The sequence below is a fragment of the Papio anubis genome, chromosome 12 (genome assembly GCF_008728515.1).
Source record: "Papio anubis isolate 15944 chromosome 12, Panubis1.0, whole genome shotgun sequence".
Lineage (NCBI taxonomy): Eukaryota > Metazoa > Chordata > Mammalia > Primates > Cercopithecidae > Papio > Papio anubis.
In genome coordinates, this window is record NC_044987.1 from 90,817,803 (window position 1) to 90,838,292 (window position 20,490).

The 20,490-nt window shown below is 33.5% G+C and overlaps 1 protein-coding gene across 7 annotated transcripts in view; it reads right to left on the minus strand.

Annotated features, from left to right (window-relative positions):
- Positions 1 to 20,490, minus strand: part of IMMP1L (inner mitochondrial membrane peptidase subunit 1) — a 92,189-nt gene that overhangs the window by 37,905 nt on the left and 33,794 nt on the right. For 4 of the 7 annotated variants that reach the window (XM_009186373.3, XM_031653930.1, XM_021926821.2 and 1 more), the window contains 3 exons: positions 20,032 to 20,293; positions 5,861 to 5,994; positions 3,348 to 3,436 (listed from right to left, as the gene is read on the minus strand). In XM_009186373.3, coding sequence (XP_009184637.3) covers positions 3,348 to 3,436; positions 5,861 to 5,994; positions 20,032 to 20,113 — 305 coding nt within the window. In that variant the 5' untranslated portion in view covers positions 20,114 to 20,293. Of the gene's footprint in view, positions 1 to 3,347; positions 3,437 to 5,860; positions 5,995 to 18,308; positions 20,010 to 20,031; positions 20,294 to 20,490 lie in introns of those variants that run through there. The other 3 variants (XM_021926823.1, XM_021926824.2, XM_021926825.2) reach the window with 2 other exon arrangements.

A 20,490-nucleotide genomic window follows, 5' to 3' on the forward strand; every position in this document is an offset into this window, starting at 1 on the left:
ACAGAAGACATGATTTATGATAAGAAGAACTGACAATCTATTTGGTAATAAAAAATAAGAAAGATCCTAAAGAGTGGAAAGGAAGAAGACAGAACCTAGGACTAATGACCACAGTCAAACAGAACACAATGCTCTTTCTGCATAAAACGAGCAATATGTGAATTCTGTTGACTAACACACATTTAAAAGGATTTAACATATTTACTTATTAATTGTACCTAGTTCCAGAAATAGTTTAATGTTACTTATAATAAAATAAGCATATGTCAAAATAGTATTAAAAGTCATAAGAATAAAAGGAAAATGATGATGAAATCAGAAACCTAGTAACTGCTCTATAGAAGCATTAAAATGGGTTCTAAACTCTTTGGGAGCCAAGTCAGAAGAAATTAAGACCAGTTACATGGAAATCATTACTTAATAAAATAACAGTTTGGGAGGTAAGACAAAATTTTCCCTAAAAACTAAATCAAAGAGAAATTCACAAGAAACATTCTTATATAACAGAATGAAAGATACCATTATCGGAAATTTTACAGAAAGTGCAGAAATAGTATTTACAATGATGATCTCTTGAGGCTATTCTTGGTAAGAGTTGAAAGGTAGCAAATCATTACATTCTATAATTTGGATGTTGCCTTCTTTTGAAAATAGAATACGGTATTTTCTTTCTAAACAACTAGAACCATGTCAGTGGATCTGTTCAGATGAACAAATTTGCAAAAATTGTAACACACCATCAAAGTTGATTTTGGGTAGCTTTGGAGGAAGAGACGTTTTTCCATGGGTGTTTAATGAAGCTTAAGTTCTTTGATCAAATAATCAATATGACCCTTAAAACAAACTTTGCACTCGAATGGCAACATAGAAATCATAATTCAGTCATGCTGTTTTTGTAGAAAGTAGTATTAACATAAACTTTATTTCTGGTAGTCTAACTAGACATATGCATAGCATTTAGATCAAAATACATATCCCTTGGATTCTTAACTCCTTCAAATAGTTTTAAAAGGAAGCTTATTAAAATTTTCTCATATTTATAAACAACTTATTCTACTACACAGTAAGCTTTTGAAAACTAGTGTCAATATCTCATTAATCTTAATATTCTCTATAATGTACGGTACATCTTATAAATTAGGTGCTCACTACTATTTATTGAAAGAATAAGCAGTAGTAAAAATTTGACTGTCTCAAGGTTGAGTGTTCTCTGCAGCTGACTGAAGAGACATCCATGTGCTTTAGATACTAGATATGCAAACTTTTACTCTTGCCTAAATGGAAGGTTATTTTACATTTAGAAACAGGCAGCCAACAACAGGACCCCTTACCAGGAGTCAAATATTCCCCTGAAATCTTGAGTTCTGTGCTGCGGGTAAAAGAAAGAGAATACTCAGGACAGTAATATTTTTTAAGTAAAAGTTACCAGCTGGCTACCTTGGCTCTAAAAGTTACTTTGGTATATCTCATAAATGCCAGATTTTGAGCTGTCCTGTAACCTGGATGAATAGAGTACAAAATAAGATCTTCAAAGAATATGAATTCATTTACTGAATGTAGTTATTTGTTTCACTTATCTGAATGCAACGAGTAATTGTTTAAAAAATATCAAGCTGTGTATTCAAAAACTATTCAGCCAACAAGTTCAGCTCCTCATTCAGGATGCCCAAGGATTATTGTGAATAAAATTATGTCACTGGCATGGAACACAGACGCTTGTTTTCATGCTACATCATGAGGCTAGGTCTCCAGTTAATTCAAAGGCTATATAAAGATAATTTGATATAAGTTAAAAAGAAAAGGGAGCAACAACACAATCTATTGTATAAGTTTTATTTTATAACTCCTATATCTACAATTAAGTATATAGAAGTTGTTATCGGTAAAAGATTTGAAGAAGAATTACCTAGGGAGCATGCCAAACTATACAGCTTGACCAAGAGAGTTTATCTGCAGAATCTAAGGCTGGTGAAAGATCAATAAATGTGAAGAAATGTATTCTTAACAATTTTCAGTACTGTGCAATAGGTTATAGCAAAGGTGAACAGTGAAAGAGAAGTGCCAGACCTACTTATTATGCCATAAACTAAATACTAGCTCAAGGGAATCAAATTTGTAGTTTACTGAAATGAAAGCAGGCATAGAATTTTTTCAGAATTATAAAAAACAAATGGACTCAAAATTTTAGGATATCAGAGAGGTGCTCTTTAGAAAATATATTAAATTATTAATACTTGACATTCATTTGGAAGAGATCATTCTCATAGAGTTAACTGGAATAAAGGGTATCACAAGGATTGGAACCACCATTTGAAATAGGATTTTTAAATTATTTTTTGGGGGGAAGGAGTCTTGCTCTGTCACCCAGGCTGGAGTGCAGTGGCATGATCTTGGCTCACTGCAACCTCCATCTCCCAGGTTCAAGCAATTCTCCTGCCTCAGCCTCCCGTGAAATAGGACTTTAAAAGGTTTAGTGACAAACAATATTTGCCCAGGAGTTATTCAAGTTAATATAATTAATCAGGAGACTCATAATATATACAATTCCTGGTTCTCAGCTATATACAATGATGTAATCTAAAAATCATCAAATGGGCTGAGCATGGTGGCTCACACCTGTAATCTCAACACTTTGGCAGGCTGAGGTGAGCGGATTGCTTGAGCTCAGGAGTTTGAGACCAGCCTGGGCAACATGGCGAAACCCAGTCTCTACAAAAACTACAAAAATTATCTGGGCGTGGTGTATATACCTGTAGTCACAGCTACTTGGGAGACTGAGGGGAAGGATCACTGGAGCCCAGGAGGTTGAGACTGCAGGGAGCTGAGATCGTGTCACTGCACTCCAGCCTGGGAGCCAGAGCAAGACCTCATCTCAAAAAATGTGTATCAGAAAATTTAAAAAAATAAAAACCATCAAACAGTCATCATAGGCTATACATAGAGAATAAGATAGCAATCAATAGAACTACAGGATTATTTTTAAAATTAAAGAACAAAAACATTGATTTGGATCTGTAATGTAATACCTAAGTTCCTAGTTCTTAACTGAAAACATTCTAAAACCCAATAAAAACAAGTTAAGCTTACATGTATATTGTAAGGGACTGTTAATTATTTTTCACAATGACGCAAGAGATACAATGACCCAGGAGACTGCATATGTTTGAGAAACTATTAAAATTTCTCAAACTGAAAGAAAATATTTGACTCAAAATTTTAACTAGCTGGTTATTAACATGTTTATTTATGGAACAGTTTTTAAAGATGAAGTTAAGGAATTGCAGAAAAGACATAATGTGTGTATATATTTTCACTGTAAATTTAATATATCCATGACAGAAATTTACCTTTGGATACCATAAAAATGTCGACTAAGATTTTCTGCAAAGACAATATCTGAATTTTGAATTGTAGGCTCCATTGATGGTCCAGAACACTGAAAAGAGAGGTAATTTGTAATCTAAATTCAAAATCTCTTTTAAATTTAACATAAATCATTTGAGCAGGCTTAAAAGAAAGAAAATCAAGCAAATGTTCTTAAAGCTTGGGGCATGATTCATGAAAATCTGGCAGTTCTCAAATAAGTTCAACTCTAGAGTAGCCACTAAGTCTGGAAATATAGAAAAATATGTTATAAATGGATTATTGATTTCACATTATAATGCCTGAATAAAACAAACTACCTATGTTTCCAAATTTAGGCCACCCTATAGAATGTCAGTTCTATGAGGGCAGAGATCTCTCTCATGTTCCCAGCTATATAACCAAAGCCAAGAACAATGTTTGGTACAAAATTGATAAACCATACATATTGGTTGAATGAATGGGAGAATGATTCATTTTCTTATTACTATCAGATATAATCCAGTGAACATGATGATGATTTACTAAATGGTATTAAACTATTCTCAATGAGCTTATGCCCATCTTCCTCTTCCAAGAGAATAGCTTACTCATTTCATGGGGCTACAACTTAAATTTTCTACTGAAAAATACTAGTATGAAGACATGGACTTTAAAGATTTTCAGGGCTAGGCATGGTGGCTCACACCTGTAATTCCAAAACTTTGGAAGAAAGACTTGAGGACAGGAGTTCAAGACCAAACCTGGCAACCTAAAGAGACCCCATCTTTACAATAAAGCAATCAAAGGTTTTCCTATTTGTATGTCTCAAAACCATAATCTTGATATATACAGGTTGAGTATCCCTAATAAAAAGTCTGAAATTTTAAATGCTCTAAAATCTGAAATGTTCTGAGAGTCTACATGATACCACAAACGGTAAATTCCATACCTGACCCCATGGGATGCATCATAGCCAACATGCAGTCAAAATTTTTGTTTCATGTACAAAATTCTTTAAAATAGCATATAACATTACCTTCAGGCTATGCATACAAGGTACATATGAAATACAAATGAATTTTGTGTTCAGACTTGGGTCCCATCCCCAAAATATCTCATTATATATATGCAAATATTCCAAAATTCAAAAAAATCTAAAATCCATAACACTTCTGGTCCCAAGTATTTCTCATAAGGGATACTCAACCTCTACCTCAGAATCAGAAAAAATTATCATTGCCACCTTAAAAATCTAAATACTACAGTCTCCATTTACTCTACTTGTAAATAAAACTTTTTACTCAAAAGTTCCTACTCAGGCAGAAATAAGAAGAAATATGATTACAGTTTGTTTGCTACCTTTGTAAGTACCAATCTAACTTACAAAAAATCAAGGTGGCAAGTTTCAGCCAGGTACAGTGGCTCATACCTATAAAACCAGAACTTTGGGAAGCCAAGGTAGGCAGATCACTTGACGCCAGGAGTTCGTGCCCAGCCTGGACAACATGGTGAAACGCCATCTGTACTAAAAATACAACAATTAGCCAGGCGTGGTGTTGCACCCCTGTAGTCCCAGTTACTTGGGAGGCTGAGGCACGAGAACTGTTTTGAGCCCAGGAGGCGGAGGCTGCAGTGAACTGAGATCACTCGATTGCACTCCAGCCCAGGCAACAGAGCAAGACCCTGTCTCAAAAAAAAAGGGAAATTTGAGTTAAACATATATATTTCCATTACTCCATCTTAACTGGAAGTTACGTGACTATCAATCTGATAAAGTAAACCTAATTTAAAAAAACAAAAACAACAGTAATAACAACAATTTAAAAAAACTGACTAGCTGGTCAATCAATTTGTTCTTTACATGACAAAAGGTTTGAATCAACAACCACAGTTCATAGTTTCCCACTACAATATTAAGAACAAGTATTAGTTGGGGACAGGGAACAACTTTAACATTTTAATATAGACATTAGGCAGAATAATCTGTCTTAATTACAGATTATTAGTTTGTTTTAATTACAGTTAAACATGGTGGTAATGAGCTGGAATTTTGAAAACTGGACAAATATGTGTTGAAATTTCAAGTTACTTACTAACTGTGGGATCTGGAACAAGTAACTTACTTAAGCTTTCTCAATTCATTTCCTCATGTGTATACTGGATTACTAATAAGTATCTCAAAGAAGTGTAAAAGATTAAATTAGTAAGTGTAAAACATCAAACATATCCTGAAACACAGTAAATAGGATTCAATAAATGGTAACGACTATTATTGTTCTACTATTCAAAAGGACCTTTTGTGCCCATTAGAAACAGAATACAGAAAATATTTAAGTAACGGTCCTTATACCTTCTCACTCTCTTATTATTCCAATATTTAGAAATATTTTATGTTTTAACTTTCACATTTTAATAATTAAATAACTTCAACTATAATAAAAGGAAAAACACATTTTCCTTCCATTTGAAAAGAAGTATATATTTAAGATGAATATTCTTGAACATAAAAACTTACCATGACAACACCACCAACGTATTCAAAAGCACAATGAGCTATACAGCCATACTGAATAGTATAGCCAACAAGTCGAAAGGTTTTCCCCAGAACACCACGAAGCATAGTTCTATGTAGACTCTGCCACCATTGGCCTGATGGTAAATTTCAAAAAGTTTCATGATCAATACTATTTAAAAACATTTAAGAAACAGCTCTATTGTAAAATATTTTACAATCACCCAAAATGTACTAAGTGCCTAATACAATTTGGTGCAGGAAAGCAAGAGTTTATTATCAGTTCTACTAATGATATTATGGCAAATTGCAGCCACTAAATATTTAGATTTACCAAAGTTTATATTCAAATGCCACTAAGTCTATATATGAATTATATAATTAGTAGATTCTAAATTAGTCTGTCCCCTTCCATGTTTTGGTTATTTCTTCTATTAAGGCAGATGCTTAAAAAAGATAGTAACTCTTTGAAAGGACTAATAATAGTTTTTCACATTTGTTCCTTGCTATATATTACTTCTTGCCATGTAATAGAAAATAATGGAGAAATCACTAGAATAGGAATATGGAGATTCAAGTTTCACACTGGTTCTTTTACTAACTTGTATAATCTTCAACAAACTACTTAACCTCTCTGGGGCCTAGTAGAAATAATCTCTCATAGAATGATTCTTAGAATCAAATTCAGCAACATATGTCAAAGTACTTTATAAAGTTACATTCATTTGTGAGTTATTAACTATTGATGTAACAGAAGGAACACAGACATACTATGAAACAACAGCATAAAGTACCATTTAAAGATTTTTTAAAGCTATATAAAATTTTAAAATATTATTCATCTAAAATATTTATAATATCTGTCCTTCCTATTTAACTGTCACAACTATGTATCATGCATTTCTCAACTAATAGCCTAACCCTTAGGCCTAGGCTACAATATACTGTTCTCAAATTAAATTTATTAAAATACATCAATAATAGTTTGTAACATCTGCTTAACATGTCAAGATTTACATATAATACCTCTGTAAGATAGATATTATTATCATCCTCAATTTATAGACAATACAAAAAAAAAGCCTAAGACTAGTAAAGTAACTGGCTTATTATCATCACAAAGTTGGTATAGGATGAAGCCAGTAATAAAAGGTCTCCCAACAAAGAAAAGCCCAGGATCAGATGGCTTTACCTCTGAATTCTTCCAAACATATAAAAAAGAACCAACACCAATTCTTCTCAAACTATTCCAAAAAACTGGAAATTGAGGGAATTCTTCCTAATTCATTCAGGTCAGCATTGCCCTAATGCCCAAACCAGACACAGGAAAAGAGAAACTACAGGCCAAAATGCCAGTGAGCTCAGATGCAACAATCCTCAACAAAATACTAGCAAACCAAACCCAACAACACATTAAAGAGATAATACACCACAATCAGGTGGGATTTATCCCAGGGATGCAAGGATGGTTCAACACATGCCAATCAAACAGCGTGATATAACACATCAACAGAATGAAGAACAAAAACCATAAAATGATCTCAATAGACGCAGAAAAAGCATTTGATAAATTTCAACATCACTTCATGATACAAACTCTCAAGAAATTAGGCAAAGAAGGAACATACATCAAAATAATAAAAGGCAATATATGACAAACCCACAGCTAATATCATACTTAATGGGGGAAAAGCTGAAAGCCTGTCCTCTAAGATCTGGAACAAGACACGGATGCCCACTTTAATCACCCTTATTCAACATAGTAATGGAAGTCTCAGCCACAGCAATTAGGCAAAATAAAGAAATAAAGGGCATCCAAATTGAAAAAGAGGAAGTAACTATCCTGGTTATGGATGACATGATCTTATATATAGAAAAATCTAAAGACTTCACCACAAATACTTTTAGAACTGATAAATGAATTCAATAAAGTTGCAGGATACAAAGTCGACATACAAAAATTAGTAGCATTTTATTCACCAGGAATGATCTAGCTGAATAAGAAATCAATGGGATCAATAAAGCAATCCCACTTAAAATAGCTATAAAACATTAAAAATATAACTAGGAATAAATTTACCCAAGGAGGTGAAAGACCTCTAAAATGAAAACTACAAAAACACTGAAAGAATTGAAGAGGACATAAAAAATAAAAATGGAAAGACAGCCCATACTCATGGATTATAAGAATTAATATTGTTAAAATGACCATACTACCCAATGTGATCTAAAGATTCAATGCAATCTCTATCAATATGCCAAAGTCATTTTTCACAGAATTAGAAAACAATCCTAAAATTCATACAGAACCACAAGACCCCAAATAACCAAAGCAATATTGAGCAAAATGAATAAAGCTGATGGTATTACACTACCTGACTTTAAAATACACTACAAAGCTACAGTAACCAAAACAGCATGGTATTGGTATAAAAACACATAGACCAATGGGACAGAACAGAGAACCCAGAAATAAATCCATGTATTTACAGCCAACTGATTTTTGACAAGGTGCCAGGAGCATACACTGGAGAAAGGACATCTCTTCAATAAATGGTGCTCGAAAATTTGGATATCCACATGCAGAAGGACAAAACTAGTCCCCATATCTCTAACCATATATAAAAATCAACTTAAAATAAATTACAGACTTATAAATAAGATCAAACCATAATACTATAAGGGAAACACTTCAAGACATTGGTCTAGTCAAAGATTTTATGGCTAAGAAATCAAAAGAACAAGCAAGAAAGAACAAAAATAGACAAATGGGATTTAAACTAAAACGCTTCTGCTCAGCAATGAAAATAATAAAGTAAAAAGACAACATGTCGAATGGGAGAAAATATTTGCAAACTATGCATCCGATATGGACTAACATTCAGAATATACAAGGAACTCAACAGCAAAAAACCAAATAACCCAATTAAAAAGTGGACAAATGATCTTAATAGACATTTTTCAAAAGAAAACATACAAATGGCCAATAAATATATAAAAATATGCTCAACATCACTAATCTTCAGGGAAATGCAAGTCAAAACTATAATCAGGTATCATCTTACCCCAGTTAGATTATTATCAAATAAGACAAAGTAAGTGCTGGCAAGGATGTGGAGAAAAGAAAATTCATATACCCTGTTAGTGGGAATGTAAATTAGTACAGTCATTATGGAAAACAGTGTAGAGGTTTCTTTAAAAACTCAAAAGAGAATCAAAAAATAATTCTCGCAATCCTGCTACTGGGTATTAATCCAAAATAAAGGAAATCAGTATATCAAAGGAATACCTACATCCCCATGTTTATTGCAGCTTAGCTACTATTCACAATAGCTAAGACATAGAATCAACTGAAATATCCATCAGATGAACGGATAAAGAAAAACATGCTATACATACACAATGGAATATTATTCAGCCACAAGGAGAATGAAATCCTGTTATTCAAGGCAATATGAATGACCCTGGGGCACATTATGTTAAGAGAAATAAATCTGGCACAGGAAGAAAAATACCTTATGTTTTCACTCATCTGCAGGAGCTTAAAAAAAAATTGAGCCTATGGAAATATAGTGTAGAAATATGGGTATCAGAGGCTGGGAAAGGGAGGTAGGAGGGGAGAATGAGAAGTTGGTTAATGGACACAAAATTATAGCTAGACAGGAGGAATGAGTTCCTGCCTTCTGCAGCACTGTTGGGTGAATACGGTTAACTATAATTTATTGTATATTTTCAAAAAGCTACAAGAAGATCTTCACTGTTCACAATATAAAGAAATGATGTGTTTGAGGTAAATATGCTAATTACTCCAATTTGATCATTATATAATGTATACATGTAACAAAATATCACTGTATCCCAGTAATAAATACATTTATTACATACCAACTAAATACAAAAGGAAAAACACTGAAAGTAATCTAGAACGTATCTTAGTAAGTTGTTGTTGGTTGTAGTATTTTATATATATTTCAGATAGTAAAAGTGAGCAAATATTTAAGTTGTTTTTCACTGTGAGAAAAAGAAGCAACAAATATGTAAAGGGACCTTAAGGATAACTTGAGTTATCAAAACAAATTTACTTAAATAAACATGTATATATTTGTCTGTTTGCCTATTTAAAAATGTCATCCTAGCTCTGTCCACTGTGAAAAGGCCATTGTAAGAAGCAATGACACTGTAGTAATTATGAGCACTCTTAGTGCCCACATTTTTGGTTTCTAAGTATCATTCTCCACCAGAGCAGAACAGTCAGTGCTCAAAGACTGATGCGAACAAAGGAACCATTCTCAGGGGTCATCCAATGGCCAAATTCGGGACAATATAAGCCTAAAAATAGTTAACAGTAATTGATAATACATTAAATTTGGGACAATATAAGCCTAAAAATAGTAACAGTAATTGATAATACATTAAATTAAAAATGAAATTTTTAAAAAGATGCATGTGTTGGGGACAGGGAAAGTTCTTTATCAAAACATGACAGCTAATAAATGTAGAAGGAATGATAAAATTATCACCAGTGTAATAACTGATTCAGACAAGGGCCATTGATGCATGCTAAAATTACACTGAGTGAAACATTGTTGGTCAACAGGATATTTGAAAAGTATCAAAGTAGATTTTTTTTTTTTTTTTACAAAGGGAACAAGGTATCTTTACAATGGGAAGATCTGGTAAACACTATCTTAACTAAATGACCAAATTTAGCAGCATACTGATATCATGTAGCCTCTTACCAATGGAATGACAAGTACATCATCATCTGTGTACCATTCTTGCCGAAAATGTGTAACCTAAATATGATCATGAACAATCAAGACATATCCATATTGCAGACATTCAACAAGACAACCAGCTTGAACACTTAAAAAGTATAAATTTAATGAAAGGAAAAATTATACTAAGAGTACTATTTTCAATTACAAGAAAATAGAAGGACACGACAACCAAATACAATATGAAATCTCGAATTGGATCCTGGAGCAAAAGGAAAAAGAAAGCTATGAAAGACATGGGGACAACTGGGTAAATCTGAATATTGTACATAAAAATATATCACTGTTTCAGTGTTAAACTTCTTAACAATATCATGCTATGTAGTAGAATGACCTTGTTCATAGGAGATAAACAAGGAATTATTTTGAGAAAAATGCTATGACTGCAACTTCCTTTCATATGGTTCACTTCTACTGCTAAAAATCATGTATAGAGATGAAGACAAACTGATACATACACATATATACACACACACGGATATATTACATACGGAGGAAGATAGAAAGCTAATGTGGCAAATGTTCATTGTTAAATCCAAGTGAAGTGTATACAAATGTGCACTGCACTATTTTTCTCAGCTTTTTTGGTAGAATAAAACTTCTAAAAAACAAACACTTGGGGGAAAAAGTGTGACTGCATTCATTCAACAAATACTTATTAAGCTACTACTATGTACCAGATAACTGTGTTCAGCCCTGGGAATACAGTAGTGAACATGATGCCTTCTCTCATACAGCTTATAGTATAGTGGGGCAGATATCATATATACACAAAGTAAACAAATACATAAATACATTAAGTAAATTTCTGTAAAGAAAAATATAGTAAAGTGATACAGAACAATGGGTGAGGCATACTTTCTTTAGGATGAATCAGAAAAGATTTCTCTAATGAAAATGCCATTAAAAACAATGCTGCATTTAACTTTCTGAAGAACGACCAAACTGTTTTCCAAAGCAATTGCACCACTGTACATTTTTACTAGTAATGCATAAGGTTTCCAATTTCTCCACATCCTTGCCAACATTTGTTACCATCCATGTTTTGATTGTAGCCATCCCAGTGAGTATGAATCTCACTGTGGCTTTGATTTGCATTTCCTTAATAACAAAATATTCATAAGCACCTCTTTCATGTGTTTATTGTATTGATCACTATTCTTTTGAAAAATGTCTACTCAAACACTTTGCCCATTTAAAAAATTGGGCTACTATAATTTTTAGTTTAATTCAATCAAAGATTATAAGCATTCTATAAAATAGTACCAACAGATTGCATTCAATCAAAGCACGTTATAAAATAGAATCAAATGACTGAAAGCCAAGAGAAAAAAAATTACAAAACAGAAAGAGAGCAACAGGTGATTCAGGTATTGAACTTAACATATGAACACTTTAAAATAACCATGATTAACATTCAAAAAAAACAGAAGGAAAGATGAAAGTCAGCAGTGACCAAAAATCTATTAAAAATCAAGTGGAAATTATACACAACACAATACTACAAAATAAAATACAATAACTAAAATTAATGCATTACATGAATCTACCGGCAGATTCTGCCTACTAGGCTCAGCCTAACAGAAGACAAGTGAACTGGGCAAGTTGGGAGAAAGTAGTAAGACTGAAGGACACAGAGGAAAGCAGGTACACAATCCAGGAGAAACAGTATTAATATAATCAGAGACCTAAAGGAGAGGAACCAAGAATAGGACAGAAGCAATATTTTGAAGAAATACTGGTAGGTAACTTTCCAAATTGATGAAACACATTAACTCACAAACTCAAGAAATTCTACAAACCATGAACAGGATAAACACAAAACACATAGATACATCCAGGCACAGTATAGTCAAGATGTTGAAAAAGACAATGAGGAAAGTTTAAAATTGGCCAGAAATTTACCTTATTTTCAAAGAAACAATTTTGTCTCTTCAACAAAATGGAATGGCTACCTTTACATAAGAAATAATTAAAACGAGAATAAAATAAAATGGCATTTTTAAAGTATGAAAATCACCAAACTATAATTCTATGCCTGATGAAAATATACCTCAAAAGCTAAAGAAAAAAATAAAAACACTTTCAGAAAACAAGTTTTGCGAATATTTTTGCCAGTACAACTGTAATAATATATATACTAACAGCAATAATTCAACCAAAACCAAAATGTTGTCAGATAGAATTTGGCAAATGGGCCGGGTGCGGTGGCTCATGCCTGTAATCCAACTCTTTGGGAGGCCGAAGAGGGGGGATCACCTGATGTCAGGAGTTGGAGACCAGCCTGACCAACATGGAGCAACTAAACCCCATCTCTACTAAAAATACAAAATTAGACAGGTGTGGCGGCACATGCCTGTAATCCCAGCTACTCGGGAGGCTGAGGCAGGAGAATCGCTTGAGGTGGAGGTCACAGTGAGTCGAGATAATGCCATTGCACTCCAGCCTGGGCAAAAAGAGCGAAACTCCATCTCAAAACAAAACAAACAAACAAAAGAATTAGGCAAATCCAAGAAGGAAGGAAGAGAACTGAAGAGTACATACATATTTGGATAAAGATACTGATGCTGTTTAAGACTAACAAAAATGTTTTACAGGACATAAAACATATATAAAAAAGAACACTAAAAAATACAACTACCGTACGACCCAGCAATTCCACTACTGGGTGTATATCCAAGAGAAAGGAAATCAGTATGTTGAAGAGATGTCTGCACTCCTATGTTTATTGCAGCACTGTTCACAATAGTCAAGATTTGGAATCAACTTACATGTCCAACAGATTAATGAATAAAGAAAATGTGGTATATATACACAATGGAATACTATTCAGCCACAAAAACCAATGAAATCCTGTCAAACAAGGCAAAATGTGTGAGCCTGGAGGATAATTCTGTTACTGAAATAAGCCAGGCACAGAAAGACAAATATCATATGTTCTCACTCATACATGAAAGCTAAAAAAGTTGATTTCACAGAAGGAGATAGAATAGTGATTACTAGAGGCTGAAAAGTGTGAGACACGATAGGAAGGGATTGGCTAGCAGATGCAAAATTACAGCTATATAGGAGAAATAAATTCTACTGTTCTATTGCACTGCAAGGTGACTATAGTTAACAATAATTTAGGGCATATTTTCGAAGAGCTATAAGATTTTTAACATTCCCAACAGAGAAATGATAAATATTTGAGGTGACAGATATGTTAATTACTCTGATTTGATCATTATACATTGTACATATGTATCAAAATCATACTGTACCATAAATGTATACAATTATTAAGTGTTAAAGAAAAATCGCCCAGTGAGAAACCTGTTTGGATAAGGCCTTAGACCTCAATGAAGGCATTAACCCATGGATCTCTCTCTGTCTCCTTCCCTCTGAAGTGCTCCCTGACCTCCCCGTATGGCCTCCAGGTATATCACGTACCCTGGACCTATGAGTAATAAAACCATTATTTCCATCTTGTGTCTCTCCTAATCATTGAAGGGGTGCTCTCCATCTTAAACATGCTAAATTAAAATATATATATTTAGATGCTAAATTATACATACATATATATACACACACACACATATACATATATATAACTTCAATTTAAAAAAAACAGGGCAATACAGAATGGGATCAAACAAAGGCCAACAGATCACGTTTTGATAGAAGTTTGGGTACTTCCTCCAATGTAATAAAAGGGAAGAAAAACATGGGTTAACATATTGGTAGTTTTGACAGTTTGATGGTAGAAAAATAAGGGAGCTCTTGCCTTTTGTGTTTTTATTTACTCTTTGTTATGAGCTGATGTCATGAGCTAAGACTGGGAACTTTTAGCACAAAGTGAACTGGTAAACAGAACTGGTTACAGATGTACTAGTATTCTATTGGTGCCAACAAATTACCATAAACTTAGTGGCTTAAAACAACACAAATTTATAATCTTACAGTTGATAGGTCAGAAGTCTAACATGGGTACCACTGGGCTAAAAAATCAAGACTATTTCTTTCTAAAGGGTTTAGGGGAGAATCCATTTCCTTACCTTTCCCAACTTCTAGAAGCACTAACATTCCTTTACTCATAGCCCCTTTGTTCAATCTCAAAGTCTTTAATCTCCCTGGCCATTATTCCATGGTCACTTCTTCCTCTGTCTGTCTGTCTGTCTGTTTTTCTCTCTCTCCTGCCACCTTTTTACTCTTTTAAGGACCCTGGTGATTACACTGAGCCCAACTAGATAATTCACAATGATCTCAAAGTCCTTAATTTAATCACATCTGTGAAGTCCCTTTGCCATGTAAGGTAACATGTTCAAAGGTTCTGGGGATTAGGATGCAGACATCTTTGGAGGGCCATTATTCTACCTACCACACCAGGATACAGAACATTAAAGAAGTAACTACTAAACTGTGATTCCTCAGACCAGCATCAATGGCATCATCTTCAAACTGATTTGGTTAAATACAAACTTTATTAGAATCAGAAACTTAGGAAGTGTTGTTTAGCAATCTGTATTTTAACAAGTCCTCCAAGTGACTGCTCTAAGCTCTTGGTGACCAATAGCCATTGCCAGCCTTGGGCAGCCCTAGTTATCCAGTCATTTACTACTATATGTTGTATAATTTACCATGTAACATGTGTGCCGTGAAAAAATTTGGGAAGCTTGGGCATCAAAAAATTCAGAATCTGTTACTTTTTAAATTCCCTATCACATTTACATTAAAAAAAAAAACTGAGTCATTAATGTAGAGAACCAATTTCTTTAAAGGGGAACCTATATATTCTTTCAAATAATAGAAAAGCTAGGGAAAAAGTGAAAAGCACCATAAAAATTGTGACTGTGTCATATAGCAAAAGAAGTATCGGAGGATCCTTCACAGAAATCTTTTAAGAGATTCTTCATTACTTTACATATATTAACTCGTTTAATCCTTAGAACAACCCTACGAGAACTTAGGCATCTCTTTTTTTAAAAAAAAATTTTTTTTGAGACGGAGTCTCACTCTGTCGCCCAGGCTGGAGTGCAGTGGCACAATCTCAGCTCACTACAAGCTCCCCCTACCGGGTTCACGCCATTCTCCTGCCTCAGCCTCCCGAGTAGCTGGGACTACAGGCACGCGCCACCTCGCCTGGCTAATTTTTTGTATTTTTAGTAGAGACAGGATTTCACCATGTTAGCCAGGATGGTCTTGATCTCCTGACCTTGTGATCCGCCCGCCTTGGCCTCCCAAAGTGCTGGGATTACAGGCATGAGCCACTGTGCCCGGCCCCTTAGGTATTTCATTTTTCAGATAAAGAAATTGAGGCGCAGAGAGATGAAGGAACTATTCAAAGTCATGCAGCTTATTAGAGGCCGGGCCAGAATTCAAAATGAAGCTGTTTGGGTCTAACATCCAACACTACACCATACTGCCTCTCAATTTAAATGAAAAAAATTTTTGGATACTATAAAATAGGCATCTGGGAATAGAGACACACAGGAAAGATAGAGGTAGGACTGATGTTAAAACCAGCTAAAAAGATTGAGCAGAGTGAACCTAAGAAGCTGAAAAGAAATTAGAGATTCCTCCATCTTTAGAAATTTCTGGGCACAGACATCCAATTCTAAGATTCTGATTTGGATCCAATCACTGAAGTAGACTTAAGAGTAATTTCAGAATACCCAAAGCCACAAAGAAGTTGTCCAACTGATTGTTCAGGTCTGAAATGCCTTTGAAAAGAGAAAGCATTTTGTTTCAGAAATAGGAAAAATATATATATACATATATATATAAAAATACATTATAAATATATGTCAAATGTTAACTAAGACCATCAGTTTACACAAATTCATTCATTCTTAAGTATAAGCAATCACAGAAATGATTTAATGTCATTAATGTATTTTTGTTCTGATAGAGGAACAGAGTTTGAGAATAAATTAGCATCTAAAGAAGTGTTCACATTAAGAAAGGGTGAGCAGAAACAAGTTAGATAGGGAAGGAGAAAACAAATTACATCATAGTTTGCCACATTTACCTTCATTTGGGAAAGAAAAAATAGTAGATTTTGACATTTCTGGGACCTTGGAGATGTTCAAAGACAAGAATAATTACACAAAATCCATTTTCCCCATAGAATGATGCGTAAAAGGTAACTGAGAGATATATGTCCACTTAAGATCCTAAGAAGAAGTTATTGTGACAAGTAGAGAACAACAAAGACTCACTATGCTGAGTAGTATACTCTGCTCAATAGCTACATAATTCACTCTCACACAGCAAAGTCTCCATCAAAGTAATTCAAATTCCTGCCATTTCAAAATCACCTTCGGGCTGCTCATGAATTGTTCAAATCCGTAAGTGTTAAATCTACTGTAAGATTTGTATAGGGATTGTTTTTTATTTTCTAAAACTGTAAACTCAAGGCACTGATACCCTCATAATCTCTGAAGACTTTATTAAAACCTCTTTATTTTGAATTAAAAAATTAGCTGGGCATGAGGTGCACACCTGTAGTCCCAGCTACTTGGGAGGATTACTTGAGCCCAGGAGGTTAAGGTTGAGGTGGGCCATGATCTTACCACTGCACTCCAGCCTGGGCAACAAAGCAAGACCCTGTCTCAAAAAGAATCAGAAAAACACACCAAACCTGTTTATTTTGTCTCATCAGCAGAGGAAATAACTGCCATTACCCTAAGGTTTAAAGCAGTAAATACTGCTTCAAATTTGACTGCAGCATCAAAATAACATGAAAACCTAATAAAAACCAAAATTAAAAACTAAAAATCCAAATTCCCAGGCTCCCTGAGATTCCTATGGTTCTCATCCTACATCACAGAGCTAATGAAAGAGAATCTCCAGCTGCAGATACCACAGTTTTAAAAAGCTCCCAGGAAGGAAGTCCAGTAAAGGACTTTATCCTGTCCTTTAAGACCACTGACGCATACTCAATATTTTCAGAGACTTGACAAAATTTATCCATTCATTATCTTTAAAGTGAATGTTAATTTTGGGATAATTCTATAAACTTTCATCAAGTAAACATTATAATGCTAATACTTCAATGTATTTCATCAGTCCAGTGGTATTTTCTGAATTTCACATTTTTACATATAACCAAAATTGAAACTCATCTTATATTTACAAAGAATAAGTAGTTGATCATTTTAATATAACAAAGTATCACCTTCCAAAAAGTAAAATACCAAAACAAACACACTCATTCACCAGTAATCCAACTACTAAATGATCTATTTCAAAACAATATAGCAGTTGTATGAATAACAGTGGAAGAATATTAATTCAAAAAGAAATGTCATTTAGCATTATCATAGGCTAACCCTCGCTGTGCCACAGTTCATGAACACTTTTAGAGCGATCAGCCTCCAACTCCTGGGCTCAAAGAATCCTCCCACTACAGCCTCCCGAGTGTCTGGGACCAGGGGTGGGTGCCACCATGCCCAGCCCCACCTTATTCTTTTGTTATACCTGACTTACCATTCTTTCTAAAACATTTCTTCTCATTTCATCCTATATCCCACTCTCATCTCCCAAAATAATTCCCTTAAGTCTTATTGACATCATGAGCTGCCTGTGCTGCAAATTAGTATCTATCTTTTTAAGATAAGCCAAATTTCTTATAAGTTATCAACAGATATTAAAATTCAAATAACCTATATTTTTATGAAAAGAATGTATACCATTGAGAAGATCTTATGTTTTATGTCAAATTTACTTCAGATGAGTTTATTTGAGACTTTCCAAAGAAAATAACCATCTCTAATCAAATAAGAATGACCCCTAAAATGGAGAAGGAAAAAATACTGACTCTCAAGAGCTGTTCGGTAAATACTGAATAAAAAGTAAAAAAGCAAATACTGACCAGGTTTAATAAAAGCTTCCAGACAAATTCTATTTTGAATTCAAAACTACTTTAAAAATAAATACATAATACTACAAATTACCACAGAGAGTTATGCTGAGATAATAGCCTACCTGGCAAAATAATGTGAAATTACACATAAACCAAATATTTTAGATGTAAAGTAAGTAATTTTATTATGAGGATAAGAAAAAGATTTAAGTCCATTTACTTCATGGATAGCTTCTTTCATCATAATAAAATAAAAATTTTTTCAAACAGCAAAAATACAAATAGAAGGCAAAAGTCATCCTTTATAAAGTAACACAATGCAGTTTACTGGAAATATTGGCAAGCTTTCTCATTCATTCATTCAAAATGTGGTTAAAGTTTGGAAATACAATTTGAAATACAATAGCTTGGAACCGGTTAAACCAAACCCAAGAACTCTGTATAAATTCATTATATTTGCTGACTTTTCTAGTAAAGACCTTATATGGAAAATAATAAAAGGTACCACACATAAACAGAGGTGGTAGTACATTAATGGTGTACATCAGGTATAATATTGGTTATATTTTAAATATTTTTATAATTTCAAGAAAATACTTTAGTCACCTATATTTAGTTAAAATGTTAAAGTTTAGACTGAGGCTGTATAATTTATTTTTTAAAAGATAAAGCTACTAAACAAAAAAGCTATGAGATAAAAATCAAGTTCTATGAATAAATATTTTTAAATTAAGTACTCTAAGATCATAACACTGACAACACTAATTATCTTTTCTAGTCTTGGCAGTTACGTTGCATACTGTTTGGGTGACTGATGGGATAATTTCACTTCATTTTCTCTCAGTTTATATTGGATCGTGTTAGAGAAAAATATTAAAATAATTAACACCTCTAACCAAAGTATTTGATAAAGTTTTTAGATGAAATAAAAGCTAAAAAAATCAATTAACTAACACCCAAGTTTTAAGCAAACAACTAAACCTCCATCTAAAGGAAAAGTTACCTAAGAATCACTGATTTTAAAAAATACGTCATTCAGTATTCCTATTTACTCTATACTTTTATATATTAAAATCATATACTTTCACCAAAAGCCATTTCATCAGCAGTTTCAGCTAGCAATACCTTCATTACAAAAAATATAGGTGTCTATATATTTCAAATTATGTTTTATTCAAAACATTTATCCAAAAACATTGCATCAATAGCAACTGAAGCATCAAAAACAGGTAAAACATATGACAAAACAAATTATTTCAATTCCTTACAGCTAGACATTTTGATTAATTTCATAGTGGCTCTATGGCCAAAAGAATATAAAACTACTTAAATTAATATATGATCTCAAATATGAATTGTTACCAATAGTAAATAATTTATGTCCTTCAACTAAAAAAACCAAGACATCATTAATCAACTTTTCTATTTCAATAGCTTAATAAATTTTGGATCATATAGCTTACAGTTTGTATGTGTCTTGCATAATTTTAAGTCATATAGCTTAAAATAAGGTTACATACTATAAAAAGCATATTATTTGCCTTGATCACCTGATTTTTTGTTGTTGTTGTTGTTTATAAAATTAATCACAGTTAGCAGGGTAGAAATAGCTTTGAGCTTCATGAATGACATCCAAGAGATGGGAAAGGATTAGTTCTCAGTTGCTGCCAGTTATAGCACCAGGTGGCTTTTTCTGCAGTGAAGGTGTTACCGATAATCCCATTACACTGGTACTAAATCTTGCAGGCATCAAAATTATCACCAAGGTTCCTTTTCATCCCATCCTTTCCAAATGACTGGAAGTCGCTTCACCTGAAAGAAGTCAAATCCACATGCAGCTGCTGTTTTAGCAGGCAGCAAACTCCCTGAGAATGTCAGTCGTGATTCAATTTTGCTGTGCTGGTGGCCCCCTATTCCCTGTCCAATAATACATCTGTTAAAAAATCCTACAGCTACAAATCAAGTTTAATCCTACCAGGGACCTCATGTTGGTCTTGTCTTCCAAAAAG